The sequence below is a fragment of the Melitaea cinxia genome, chromosome 8, assembly GCF_905220565.1.
Source record: "Melitaea cinxia chromosome 8, ilMelCinx1.1, whole genome shotgun sequence".
NCBI lineage: Eukaryota > Metazoa > Arthropoda > Insecta > Lepidoptera > Nymphalidae > Melitaea > Melitaea cinxia.
The window spans coordinates 658,436-673,272 of NC_059401.1; the positions used below are offsets into that span (position 1 = coordinate 658,436).

The 14,837-nt window shown below is 34.3% G+C and overlaps 2 protein-coding genes across 2 annotated transcripts; both read left to right on the forward strand.

The window, feature by feature from the left end:
• The first annotated feature begins 9,701 nt into the window (after positions 1-9,701).
• On the forward strand, positions 9,702-10,517 carry LOC123655520 (radial spoke head protein 9 homolog). The gene has a single exon (XM_045591293.1). The coding sequence runs from the start codon at positions 9,702-9,704 to the stop codon at positions 10,515-10,517; it is 816 nt and encodes a 271-aa protein (XP_045447249.1).
• Positions 10,518-10,932: 415 nt separating this feature from the next.
• LOC123655558 (putative E3 ubiquitin-protein ligase UBR7) lies at positions 10,933-14,518 on the forward strand. The gene is made up of 2 exons (XM_045591327.1): positions 10,933-11,220; positions 12,518-14,518. The coding sequence occupies exons 1-2, from the start codon at positions 11,056-11,058 to the stop codon at positions 14,441-14,443; spliced, it is 2,091 nt and encodes a 696-aa protein (XP_045447283.1). The 5' UTR covers positions 10,933-11,055; the 3' UTR covers positions 14,444-14,518.
• The last annotated feature ends 319 nt before the right edge of the window (positions 14,519-14,837 follow it).

Here is a 14,837-nt window from a genome sequence, read left to right on the forward strand (position 1 = left end):
CATACATAAAATAAAAAAAAAACAGTCGAATTGAGAACTTCCTACTTTTTCGGAAGTCGGTTAAAAAAAAACTAAACTTTGTAACTTGTTCATTTGTTTTGTTATTTTGTATTATTTTATTCTTAGAAATCAAATTAACAGACCTGAGACGCAGGTTCCGAATGTATTTATAAACTAATGCCTATAATTGCTTTCAAATACCAACATTTTTTATTAAATAGGTATACCTATTTCTACCAACGCGGACCGGTTTGATATTTAGATGACAAAATATAAAAATTCAAAGAAAAGCTTTTATTCAGTATAACAATTAGATTTTTATACTTTTAAATCTACAATAACTATGTGTTATCCTTTACTTATGTCATAAAAAAAGTATTAGAAACCTTGTTCCTAAGTATTTGGATGCAATGAAAACCACGTAAACTGAATTAATTTCAAATGAATTCTATTCAAAAGTAACCATACGAGTGGGCCTTTTCCTAATTTACAAGGCCTAGTTGCGATTTAGGGATCTCGGTATTTTAATTCACGGTATGATTTTAAAGTTGATTGACAAGTTTAAAGTTGATTTTGTAATTTCAAACATGTAATAAATATGTTGAAATGCAGCAGAAGTGGCTAGTCATCAAAATGTTAGTATGGAGATTATTTCGTTACCAAATCACGTGTTTTTTGTGTCTTTGAAATACTAACATGATTTATAACGCAATGTTTTACTTTTTCAATCAAGATTTGTTTTGAATACTTCAGAATATATACGTAATAATTTAAAAAATTTAACATTATTTACCATTTTGTAAATCGGTCCTAAAATGAGAGCTCAGCAGCTTTATTGAACAAAGATTAATTTTTGAGCATATATATAAATATGAAATTAAATTTATAATTTCTAAACGATGTATTGATAATCTCTAAAGAGCAACTCCTAAGTTTCTTACCGGTCCCTCTCAATAGAATGTACATAACAAAACCGATGGTAGGCTGCCGTTAGCTATAAAATATATTATAATAGTTAGGTTTTGTAATTTTTCGACATAATTTTATTATAAATAATATAAAATTTGAAGAAAGCTGTAAGTAAATCATACATATGTATATAACTTAAGAAGTAACTCATAAAAAGAACTAATCCCGAAAACCAACACGCCAATAAAATCACACTATAAATCTGTTTTTCTTGCAACGTATCACCCTGGGGCATTTCAAAAACAATTAAATAAAAAACAAAATCGTTCGTCGAGTCTAAACGAGCATTAATAGGGCATTAGGGTCCGGGGCGGCCCGGGGCGAGGCTGTGGGAACCGCTGCATTGTTTTTGATCGTACACATTGATATTGCTCATTCGGTGTGCAAGAGACACGGCCTGAAACAACTCGGCGAGAAATTGATTGATTCTGAATGGATTGAACGTTGGCTCCTGTTTGAGGGCAATATTTTTGTAATGCTTTGTGTTGTACGCACGCTTTGGTGATAATCGGAGACGACTTATAAGTGTATGGAAAATATTACTTACGTTGTAAACTACCATATTGTGCTGTGTGGCTACAGAATTTAGCCACCCCCTCTCTTCCCGTTGGTGTCGTAAGAGGCGACTAAGGGATAATAAGGTTCCACAACCATCTTGGAACTTAAGAAGCCGACCGATGGCGGGATAACCATCCAACTGCTGGCTTTGAAATACACAGGCCGAAGACGGGCAGCAGCGTCTTCGGTGCGACAAAGCCAATACTGCGGTCACCAACCCGCCTGCCCAGCGTGGTGACTATGGGCAAAACACATGAGTTCACGTTATTTTTGGCGTAAACTTGTGGAGGCCTTTGTCCAGCAGTGGACTGTATAGGCTGTAATGATTACCATATTTTATTGAAAAACGCTTGAAATTCCTTTTTTACCTTATTAACCAGCTTCAAAAAAGGAGGAGGTTACTCAATTCGACTGTATATATATTTATTTATGTTCGGGGATAACTTCGTCGTTTATGAACCGATTTTGATTATTATTTTTTTTTTGTTGGAAAGGAGATATCCCAGGTGTGGTACCATGTTAAGGAAACCAGGATCTGATGATGGGATCCCAGAGAAATCGAGGAAAACCCTCAAAAATCGTAGTGACGACTAGTGCATTTGTTAATTTTGTTCGTCTACTTACGTTGTATTACTTTTCAATGTATTTGAAGTCGGTTTTTTTCGTTTGGGAGCAAACACAATTTTTTTAAGAAGTGTACATTTTTCATTTTTTTTTTTTTGTTTATTTGTGTAAATTTAAAAGTATTATTATTTCATTGGTTCTTACGTCAAAAAGAAATGTAAAAAAAAACCACTTTCTTAAGTAGTCAGATGAAACGAATAAAACAAAATCCTATTTCGCTTGTGCTGTGTGGCTACGGCACTAAAGAATTTAGCCAGCCCCTCTCTTCCCGTGGGTGTCGTAAGAGGCGACTAAGGGATAACAAGGTTCCACAACCACCTTGGAACTTAAGAAGCCGACCGATGGCGGGATAACCACCCAAATGCTGGCTTTGAAATACACAGGCCGAAGACGGGCAGCAGCGTCTTCGGTGCGACAAAGCCAGTACTGTGGTCACCAACCCGCCTGCCCAGCGTGGTGACTATGGGCAAAACACATGAGTTCACGTTATTTTTGGCGTAAACTTGTGGAGGCCTATGTCCAGCAGTGGACTGTATAGGCTGTAATGATGATGTAATGATGATTTCGCTTATTTTATAACAACAGTCATCATCTGTTTCACTCTATTCGGCTTCGCTGTATTTTTCCGTAGGTTTAAAAGTCCTCACTTTAGGTGGACAGATGACATTGAAGTCGCGATATATCACTAGTCTCTGGCGGTAGTAGTTGATGAAGTTTAGGAATACATGACATATAAGCCGTATTCCAAAAACGTAGCTTGTAATTAAAGGAGGCTATGCGTATAACTTGTCTTTTTCGGTGTTTTTACCCGATTGCCAAGAAAGGTTGTAATTTTCGCGTACCTTATCTGTACCAATGTCATTCGCATGCATGTAATATTTTTTATTACTTCATATATTCCAAGCCTCTAAACGGATTTATATACTTACTAGCGGCCCGCCCCGGCTTCACACGGGTGCAATGCTGATACTAAATATAAGTACTACAGAATGTCTTTATTTATAGTATGAAGCTAGCTTATAGCATGGTTATTATTAACATAATAACAACAACATTCAAATATGCGTCGTTAGATTATGCGTTTTTAGAGAATGCGTTGAAGAAATAAAGGTTCACTGGTCGTTCCCTGTAGGTGATAGCGTGATAATATGTAGCCTATATGTTGACCCGACTTCTTCATAATATTCGTGCCAAATTTGAAGTAAATCCATGCAGTACTTTTTGAGTTTATCCCGGACATACATACAGACAAACAGACATAAATTCTAAAAACCATATTTTTGGCTTCGGTATCGATAGTAGATCACATCCCAAGTATTCTTTTAAAAAAATATTCAATGTACAGTTTTGACTTTCCATTTTATTATGCGTATAGATAGATAAATAGGAACATCATTAGATTCGTCTTAATAACCCAAGTGATCTTAGATAGGTGACGTTAAAAAAATTATGATCAGCTCTGTAATTAAAAGTAAAAAAAAAATGGTGGTTACTGCAATACGGGCATTAAATTAAAAGGTTCATTACCACGTAGCATTTAGTAGATCTATATCAAGAAGATTGCAGTGTTAAACATTATACAGTAGAAACCCTTATAGCGCTCTTGAAATTTTTTTTTTAAGTTTTATATTAACCACGTAACATCCCTAAAACAAAAGCACTTACAAACGATAAACGGAAAATCAAAAGAACATTTCCGCACTTGCGCTACGTACTTAGCCGAGTAAGTCGATTAAACAATGAAGAACACGTGTGTCGATTGACACTTGTGTCATGTGTCGATTAGCACTTGTGTCGTGTGTCGTGTCGTGATTCGACACGCGCCCCCGCGCGATAGTACATCGCGCACTCAGCAACACGCGCGCTCCGGAAAATCGGTTGTGTAGTTCGTTACATGTCGTCTAGATTAAAGAGCTTGATGGGTTAAATAGTCTAGTCGATAAGTTCAAATACGTGTTAGATAAAGCTCCTAAAAATATGAGCCATAGTCTAATCGTAATCCAAATAATTGTGTTGGCTCGTAAACAAAAAAAAAACGATGTCAATTACAATAACATGTAACACAACGTAGATAGACGAAAAAATAGTCACGTAAATACGCGCTATCAAAGATTACTCCGTCTTCATCAGATCTCGATCAGATGTAATCGGGATCACAAGACAAGCACTACCTTTCGATTAAAAAAATAATTATGGAAATCGGTACATCCAGTAAAAAGTTTTAAAGTAACATGCATAAAAAACACAGTTGAATTTCGAACCTCCTCCTTTTTTTGAAGTTAGTTAAAAGCGTATGTGTGTACAAAACAATCAAGTTTATCAAGAAGAAAGCTAGATTAGATTTGAAGTCAGTCTTCCAGTATTCACATAGCCTTGACAACCGCCCTCAATTACGTGCAGCAAAATTTGTGTGATGCTGGTAAAAGCGTACGTACTGGATTGAGTTAATATTACTTACGCTAGTACTAATAGTTCAACGTCGTACTGACTGATAGACAAAAATGATTCTAAGTGGTGGGTAAAGTTTATCCTGCAAATAAGTTACGTCAAGACTTTAACAGGAGTAGTTAGAAAAGGCTATTAGGACCTGCTTCGCCTCAATTAAAAAACTACAAGTTTTGCTGAGTGGCTACGGCAGTAAAGAATAGTCACCCGCTCTCTTCCCATGTGTATCGTAAGAGGCGAATAAGGGACAAACACAGTTCCGTTACCACCTTGGAAGTTAAAAAGCTGACCGATGGCAGGATAACCGTCCTACTGCTAACTTTGAAATACACAGGCCGAAGACGGGCAGCAGCGTCTCGGTGCAACAAAGCCAGCCCTGCGGTCACTAACCCGGCTTCCCAGCGTGGTGACTATGGGCAGCATACATGAGTTCACGCCATTTTTGGCTCGAACTTGTGCAGGCCTAAGTCCAGCAGTGGACTGCTATAAGCTGAAGTGATGATGAAGATGAAATTTTAGATTTTCGTTTGCGAATAGGAATATCTCAAAAACACATAGGAATTCAATTGTGAAAAATCAAATCAGATCAAAAATTTTAAATGTCATCTGTCGAATAGCGTTATCCACAACTTGCACCCTAAACTTTAAACTGTTATTCATTGCTTTTGCTCTAATAAAAACCTCTAGATTCATAGTTTCTTACTCGTACAGGCAGGCGATTACTTTTTTATTATCTGTAAAGAATCACAGATTTACCTTATGATGATAATCCTAATAATACAAAACTTTAATACTTAAAACAAGTTTCTGATGAAACTGTGACGGTAATTTTTTTTTTCTTATTTGTACGTAATTCCAAAAAAAATATATCGGTGAACCAAAGTTATTTTAATACATATAACGCCATCTATTAGGGAGTAGAAGCAGCTGTTTCAAAATAAAAATTGATAGTGTATCGTAAAACGTCATTATTAAATCAGAAAAAAAAATCTCTTTAATATAAGAATAATTACATAATGCTTATCATTTATAGGTATTTTAAAAAGTATACTTTTAGTTCTTACGAATTTTAACTGTTTGCATTTTACATAAATTTAAGCGCCATCTTGCGGTCAGTAGTGAATATACATTGTTTAAACTACATTACGACGCTCTGGTGTAATGGCGCGTGTCATGTCGGCGGCGCCTAAACATCGACGGTCGCGGATTCGATTCCCGCTCGGTGTGGATATTTGTGTTTACACAAATATTTATTTCCAGTCTGGTTGTTAGTCCTTGTCTCCCCACCATGCCTCGAAGAGCACATTAAGCCGTCGGTCCCGGTTGGTATCATAGACACCTGATAGCGACCATTACTTATAATAAGGAATATATCTGCCAACCCGCATTGAAGCAGCGTAGTGGATTAAGCTCTGACCCTTTTTCTACATGGAGAAAGAGGCATATGCCAAGCAGTCTGATATTACAGGCTGAAGTGAAACTACTTTATACTTTTCAACAAATTATGTAAACTTATTAGTATCGTTAGGTATTTCGATCAAAGTCAGACCAATAAAAATACATTTTAATAATAAAATTTAAACAAAACCCTTTTATTTAGTACATTTTATTTAGTATATGTAAAGTTATAAAACATCATAAATTTAACATATTACATTGCTATCAGATATAATTATTAAAAATATTTAAAATAATAAATAGAATACAACTACGGTAAATAATTACAAACTTGTATTTAGCTTTATTAATTTATTGATAATGTTATAATATTAAAATAAAGTATTATCTATAGTAATAATGTAAATAAAAACACAAAAACGTAATAAGTAATAATGTATTTTTTAAATCTCTATAAACATTTTCAAATTTCAGCAAACATTTGATATTTCCCAATACACCCTCATAAATCGTTACAGTAATATTTTTTTATATAACGTCACCCAAGAGTCTACAAACAAGCAACACGATACTAACATTCCGTTAAATACCTAATTTATCTCTCAAGTTTATCCTTATTTCAGAAATATGTTGATCTATCACAACTACATGAGTACTTTAAATGAGGGTTCAAGTTAACCTGGATAACTGCGGCGTCTTGTTACGAATTACGGCCGACAGAGGGCAGGCGAATATTCGACGCACCGTAATTGTCATTCGAGATCCTAGTGTAGTTTTACATTGCCCTTTTTGATGACCCTTACGGAAAAACAATCTACGCCGTTAAGGTGTGTTAAGTCATAAGTGGCTTATTACTGACCGTCAATATTATTGTACGGTAATGGCCTGTAAATATATCACAATGCTCAAAGGATATTAATAAAAAGCACAGTGAAAGCGTTTTCTACGACAATGTTTCAGTGCAGATAAGTAGACACATACATCTAAAAATTTGTCATGGGTTAAATCAGTTGTCATAGCAACTGACTGTTGTGCAAATGGTCGCGGCTCCGATCTCAATTCTTTACAAATATTTATATTGACCACACAGATCTTTTTGTGTTAACTAGGCTATGTTACATATAGTTTTTGACTACGATAAAAATTCAAAATATAAAAAAGGGCCACAGTTATCATGTCATATTCGGTTCTTGCTATAAATTATTGTTAAAATTTATTTCGTCCGCCTTACGTTACGTTACACTTACAGAAAAACTTCTCGGAGAAACGTGAAGCATGATACACGTTATAGAATGTTGTTCTGACACCAAATTCTCCATTAAGCGGGGTAGAATAACTTCCATAGTTCCTAACGTTATCTTTTTTAAACGGTTTTATTTAGCTCACCCCGTTTGTTTTATTTTTTATTTATTATTTATTCTTGGGTCAAATTTAGTAATTCAAATTTCACCCTCTTCCTGTCAACCGATTAATCTGAAATTTTGTATACACTTTGGATTTTGGTGACAATACAATTATGTTTATTCATTATCATTATAAATTCAAGATGGCCGCCGCTACAAAATGGCGGATAATTTATGTTTTATTAATCCCATCAATATGGGTATCAAATGAAAGGGCTCAACAAGCAGAATACAATATACTATAAAAAATTGAAATCCAAGATGGCGGCCGCTACAAAATGGCGGATAACGTAGGTTTTATCAATCCCATCAAAATGGGTATCAAATGAAAGGGCTCAACAAGCAGAATACAATATACTATAAAAATTGAAATCCAAGATGGCGGCCGCTACAAAATGGCGGATAACGTAGGTTTTATCGATCCCATCAATATGGGTATCAAATGAAAGTGCTCAACCAGTTTAATCAATGTACTATATAAAATTAAAATCCAAGATGGCGGCCTCTACAAAATGGCGGATAACTTAGGTTTTATCAATCCCATCAACATGGGTATCAAATGAAAGGTCTCAACAAGTAGAATACAATTTACTATGCAAAATTGAAATCTAAGCTGGCCGCCGCTACCAAATGTCTGATAACAATTTTTTATCAATCCCACCAATATGGGTATCAAATAAAAGGGCTTGACAAGAAGAATACAGTGCACTATACAACCTCAATATTTAAGATGGGCCTTGCAATAATGAAGCACTAAATGAATTAAACAGAATGCGAAATAAAAACTAAAAACTAGAAAATAAAAATAGGTAAAAAAACTTTTTAAGTTAAACGGTTTTATGTTAAACATACATTGCAATGTTTAAGATAAATGTACTAAAAACCAAAAAATAATAAAATAGATACAGTCGTGGGAATTATAAACATATGCATAGACTAGACTAAAATAAAACCGTGGGGCACGTCAATTGTCTACAAATTATCGACTTAATGTGCGATAGAAGAATCGTTTAATTCGTCGTTAAAATAGGCAGTTGGCCCGCAGACGGTGAGGAAATTACTTACTATTTTCTTGCTCATGGAAATTCCAATAGTTATACACTCCATGTAAATAAAAGAGATGTTTCAACTAGTTTATCGTTGGACATTCACACTGCTGGCTGGCGAGGAATCGTTTCACTGCTCGTAGTTTGTCTTTAATCGACAAAACATATGATAAAAGTACTACTCGCTCACCACTATGAAACCCTAAAACTCGCTTATAATCGAGCCTGCTAGCTTGTTTCCACATTCTAGCCCTACTTATCACACGTCCATCTTTGTCGGTTGAACAACTGCCTAATTATAGTGTAACATTACAAAACAAACATTTTAATCAACGATTGTAGACAATCGACGTGCCCCACGGTTTTATTTTAGTCTAGTCTATGCATATGTTTATAATTCCCACGACTGTATCTATTTTATTATTTTTGGTTTTTAGTACATTTATCTTAAACATTGCAATGTATGTTTAACATAAAACCGTTTAACTTAAAAAGTTTTTTATACAAATAAATCGGCAAACAGGCGTACGGCTCACCTGATGGTAAGCAATTACCGTAACTTATAGACGTCTGCAATACCAATAATATCGCAAGCGCGTTGCCTATCCTACCCTCAATCCCCCAGGAGCTCTGGTAACCTTACTCACCACAGGAACACAACACTGCTTGAAAGCAGTATTATTTCGTTGTGATCTTCTGTAAGATCTAAGCACATCCCCAGTCAAGCTACTCCAGATTTTGAGCATGATATTTCGCTGTGCCCTATCCCCAGTTTATCTTTAATAAAATGCAACAATTGCATTACTATTGTATGTACATAACCTTCATAATATAAAAAGATAACGAATGTGCTTTAAATCACACGACTGAAGTAAAAGTTTTTTAGCTCTATCTAACTTATATTTCCTCTCAACTTCCGTTTGCCTTACCCGATCACACTTTTTATAATGCTATCGTCACGCATTTACCAGCTTACTTCCCAAGTCAAGCATACGTAAAGAAATTTTACTTCAATATTTATTCCCTACACAAAAATCCAATCACTATTTATAAATTTTTGTACATTATAGATATATATAAACCCTCTTTTAGTTACATATGTGAACTTTATAAAAACTAAAATTTCGTGGATTAAAAAAATTATGATGACATATACAATACACATGGAAAGAAAAATGAAGTAATACATCACTGTTATACAAAGAATGTTTAGTTAATTAGAATTAATTTTGAATCTACGTAAATATTATAAAGAAATATGAATGTTCATAAACTGTGGGAGTACAAGGAATACGTAAACGTCAACGGAAAAATGCTGAGCAATGAACTGATATCTCTCTTAGAAAACTCACTCACTCTCCTTCAAGCTGAGAATCATTTCACTCACATTCAGTACTGGGGTCAACTGTTCGCAGTAGACGCCGATTATCACATAGCAGTTGGCATAAATAAGGATGCAATCGCAGACAGAAAATACTATTACACAACTGACTTTAAATTCTGGGGCTTGCTGCCCAAAGCGAAAAAGAAATACAAGCATCTGTCATTACTAACAACCTTTCCTTTCCGAGGAGATCCAGCTTTGAAGATCAAAGTGTTGGATGAGGCATTAGAAGAAAATAATCCAGACAGGTGTCAATTTATGAAAGAGGAGAGTAGGCTCGCTGCAACTATTAGTAATATATGTGAGGAGGCCGAGATATGTGCAAGGGGACAGCTCATAAAACACCCGGATGGTACAATCGTAATAAATCCCAATTACTACGGACTGACTGCGTCTGAAGCGAAGCATCTCAAGTCGTATCTCCACATCCGTCCACCTCAACACCGCTGGAACACCAATCTCCTAACCAGACCGGATTATAACTACAGCATGGATTTCTTAGATTCCATCGATCAAGATATACCGAATGGCTGTTGGAACTTGTCACTCGAGCAGAATGGGAGTATAGTTTATTTAAAGAGTCTGTACTGGCCTGGAATGATGTTTTTCCATAAAGTTCAAACGCCTAACTGCGGTTTCTTATACGTGGGCAATGGAAGGAAAAATTTAGATGTACCATTTTTGTTGTAAATATTGTTTTTTTTAAACCAACTTATGGTTGTACATGACGTAGACATTTCATTTTAACTTAATTATTTTCTAAATACATTTTAATATCTACGTATAATGTATTGTATTCTATTAAAAGCAGTTTAATTATAGGAACAAACAATAAAATGGTTACCTATTTAAAAAAAAAAACTAATAAACTGTTTATTTTTGTACGTTTACGATTTAAGCAAATACGAACGAGTACATAGCTTATACATGTTAATTTAAAATATTGAAATCAACAAGTCCGTAAAGAATATTATTACATAAATTTTAACATTTGAAATTATGTATATATTTATTAAGACAAAATATTTGCAACTAAAGATTACATCAGATTGGCAACATCGCTTTTCTAATATTGTACCATTCAATCCATTCGTTCAATTCATTCTTATTTGATGTCGACTAAAGTGAAAAATTGTTGGCGCGTTTGTAAAGCACCCGGCTTTTTCATTTCATTATTTAAATAATTAAACGGATTAAATTTGTGTTATTATAAGTTGAGGCTTAAAATATGGCAAGTGAAAACAAAACGGTAACTGAAGACGCCGACATGTCTGAATGCGACGGAGAAAACGTTGTAACAATGATGGACGTCTTACAGGATCAAGTTGATTTCGAAGAGGACGCTAACGCTGTTTTAGGAGCCTCTGACGACAATAACTGCACATATTCTAAGGTAAAATTTGCGTATAACACCAAAATATCACTTAATGCACCATCTTCTACCTGACAAAGGTCAAAGCTAACACCTGTTTTCAACCGTTACGTTCGTTTCGAAAGTCTTATTAGATGTTTAATAATTTATTACTAATAATCGTAATACAGTAATACCCTGCTTTACGGGACTCGTTATGCGCAAAAATAAATCTGGCAACTTCTTTTTGATTTGTTTCGTTTATTCCATATGTTTATCTCGGCTGGCAGTCATGTTCTAATGTTTGTTGGAGATACTTAATTTAACGCTACATTAAAAATACCACCTATAAAAAAAGAGCATAAAAGCGTAACTTTGGAATTAAAAATGAAGTTGTTAAGAATGGAAAATGGAGGCAAAGCAACAACTGTTGGCAGAGATTTTGGGCTCACAGAATCGACTATGCGAACGTAGTTACTGTCAGTCTGGATCAAAGTTTTAAATAAGAAGAACATGCCATTAACGATAAGTCAAGGTCTTACATGTACAAAAGCAAAACCTGTATGTATGTATGAGATGCTAAAGATGGAAGAATGTGAATGAAGTTAACAGAGAAAGTAAAAGTGTTCTTAAAATCAAAATGATTACTTCAAATGATTTGTATTTTTTGTAATAAATTTTGAACCTCAATATACGGGAACTTCACTTAATGTGATTTTTTTTCCAGAACTTATCTCTTGTGTAAAGCGGGGTATTACCGTACAGTCTCATGATTAATTATTGTATATTCATCTGTAATGAAAGATTAATGTGATCAACTCACATGTTCTGATATAGATACTTTCTATTTACAATATTTTAATGTTGATTTATTGCGTTGTGTTGAATCAATGTTGAAATGATTTTTTTTTTTTTGTAATATGTACTGATAAGTGAAAATATTATTATTATTACTTAGTTTTCGTTTATTAAAATAGATCTTCCGTACAGTAAACATTTAAAGAAGTTTTGTTTCGGTTTTCAAACCAATTTCATTCCTTTCAAAGTATATCTAACATAATATAAATTCAGTGACCTTAAATTTGTATATCTATATAAATTGCCTTTTACTATTTTCTTTCAAATCTAGAATTTAATGTCATATACGGAATTGTGGAAAATTGAATGTGACCAGTTTTGAAAATTACTTCTTAACATATCATTAAATATTATTTGAATACAGGTTATTAGGTTAGGTTAGTTTACAGGTTCATTTACCTTTAAGTTCAACATTACCAACTTATTTTGCAAACAGAGTTCCTTAATTGTAATAAAGAATATATATTTTATTTATTTCCAGGGTTATATAAAAAGGCAAGCCATATATGCATGTTTAACATGCTGCCCAGAAGCCAAATCAGACCCGAGCAAGAGAGCTGGAGTTTGCCTTGCTTGTAGCTTGATGTGCCATGAAAGTCATGAACTTGTAGAACTGTACACAAAACGTAACTTCAGATGTGACTGTGGCAATCCCAAATTTAATTCTCATCCATGCACCTTCACTCCGAACAAAGCTGACCTTAATGAGGAGAATTACTATAACCAAAACTTCAGTGGACTGTACTGTATTTGCCAAAGGCCATATCCTGACCCAGAGACCACTGAGGAAGATGTTATGATCCAGTGCATCGTTTGTGAAGATTGGTTACATGGGTCACATCTAGATGCAACAGTTCCTAATAATGATCAATACTCGGAAATGATTTGCAAAACTTGTATGGAAAAGAATGCATTTCTACATGACTATAGTGAACTAGCTGTTAATATTGAAAATGTTGATTTAGATGTGGTTAATGGTGTTGACAATAGTTCTAAATTAAGCAATGGTGACGCTAAAACAGAGTCTGATAATTCTTTGAATGAAAGTGTGAGTAAAACTGATGTTGAAATGACAGATGAAAAACTTGAAGCAAATGTTAGTGCCACAGAACTAAGTTCAGAAAGCAAAGATGGCAATCTACCTCTCGATTCTAAGAGTGGAAGTGATATTGAAGAAAAGATTTCTTCTCAAGATACAAACAAGGAGGAATCAATGGAAACTAACCAACTTAAACCATTTGATGCAGCTTCAGAAGAGAGCCCAGAAAGTGGTGTACAAAAGCAATCTATTGGAAAAGGCGAAGAAGGCGCAGTTACTGATTCTGAAATAAAAGATGATGCAAATGATGTACCCGAGGAGCCTGTCGTGAATAAAACTGAAAATAATAGTGATAAAATTACTGAAGAAAATATTACTGATCAGTCTGAAAATAAAACAGATGAAGAACAAACTAAGGAAGAAATTGATCATCCCGTAGATAAATCAAGTGAAGAGAATGCAACGAAAATTGTAGAAGATAGACTTTTAGCTGATCCAGAAGATGATCCTACTGCCACTGAACAAGCAACAACAAGCAATGAGACAAATAATTTATCCAATGACACAAAAGTTACAAATAATGATTCAAACATTACCAGTGACACAGTGTCACATGAGAAGGAAGAACAAAAATTGGATACTAGTGCTGATTCAGGTGTTGATGAAAAATTAAACACTTCTGATGAGAATGTTAATTCAGAAGAAGCTCCTAGTAAAAGTGTAGAACAGAATGCAAATGATGTTGGTACCAATACTAAAGACACATCAACAAACAATGATGTTAATACTGATGATTCCAGTGAAAATAAAATTGAATCTGAAAGTATACCTGATAAAAATACGTCTGAGTGTGATACTGCACAGAGTAGCGCAGAAAAGGTTTCCGAAAAGAGAAAACACGTAGATGAAAACTCCGATAACATTGATGCTAAAAAACAAAAACTCGATAGTGGAGTATGCGTCAGACCAAAAGGTGTGAAGAAAGTATACAAAGGTGCGACATTTTGGCCATCAAACTTTCGGCAGACACTTTGCACTTGTCAAGAATGCATATCAATGTACAAAGACCTCTCAGTTCTATTTTTAATAGACCCAGAAGATACAGTTAGTGCTTATGAGAATTTAGGTAAACAGAATGTCACCGGGAGACCGACTCAATATGAAAGAGGAATGCAGGCACTATCGTCACTGGATAGAATCCAGCAAATAAATGCTCTTACCGAGTACAACAAAATGAGGGACAAGCTATTGGACTTCCTTAAGAGTTTTAAAGATAAAAAAGAAATTGTCAAAGAAGAAGATATCAAAGCATTCTTTGCGGGGATGAAACCCAAACGTAAACCAGACGGTGTCTACTTTTGCAGATAATTTCTTTGTGACATTTTGTTATTTACTTTTGACATGTTTTTATTTCTATGTAGAAAATAAGATTCATTAATTTAATTCTCTTGAATTTTATAAATAAATAACATTTATAAATGATCTAATTTTTATTTGCGTATGTAAAATATATATGAGGGTTCTCAGAGCAAACCTAATTTATTTACAAATATTTGTTTCAATATTTATTACAGTTAAGAGAAAAGGATACCGGTTTTTTCTCCATACAAACGTAGTCGACTGTTTTCTCCTTGGATAATGACACTAGATCAAATATTTTTTTAACATAAAACCTTTAACTGCTATCACAATGCCCCTCGGTCTTGGTTTTCTTCATATTCTTATTATGGGAGTAGGAGTCTTCAAAAACTAGAAATATTGG

Bases quoted from the DNA above. Each gene is read 5' to 3' on its own strand.
- LOC123655520 (XM_045591293.1), top strand. From the start codon at position 9,702: ATGAATGTTCATAAACTGTGGGAGTACAAGGAATACGTAAACGTCAAC.
- LOC123655558 (XM_045591327.1), top strand. From the start codon at position 11,056: ATGGCAAGTGAAAACAAAACGGTAACTGAAGACGCCGACATGTCTGAA. The intron at 11,221-12,517 runs GTAAAATTTGCG...ATTTATTTCCAG, and splicing joins ATAACTGCACATATTCTAAG to GGTTATATAAAAAGGCAAGC.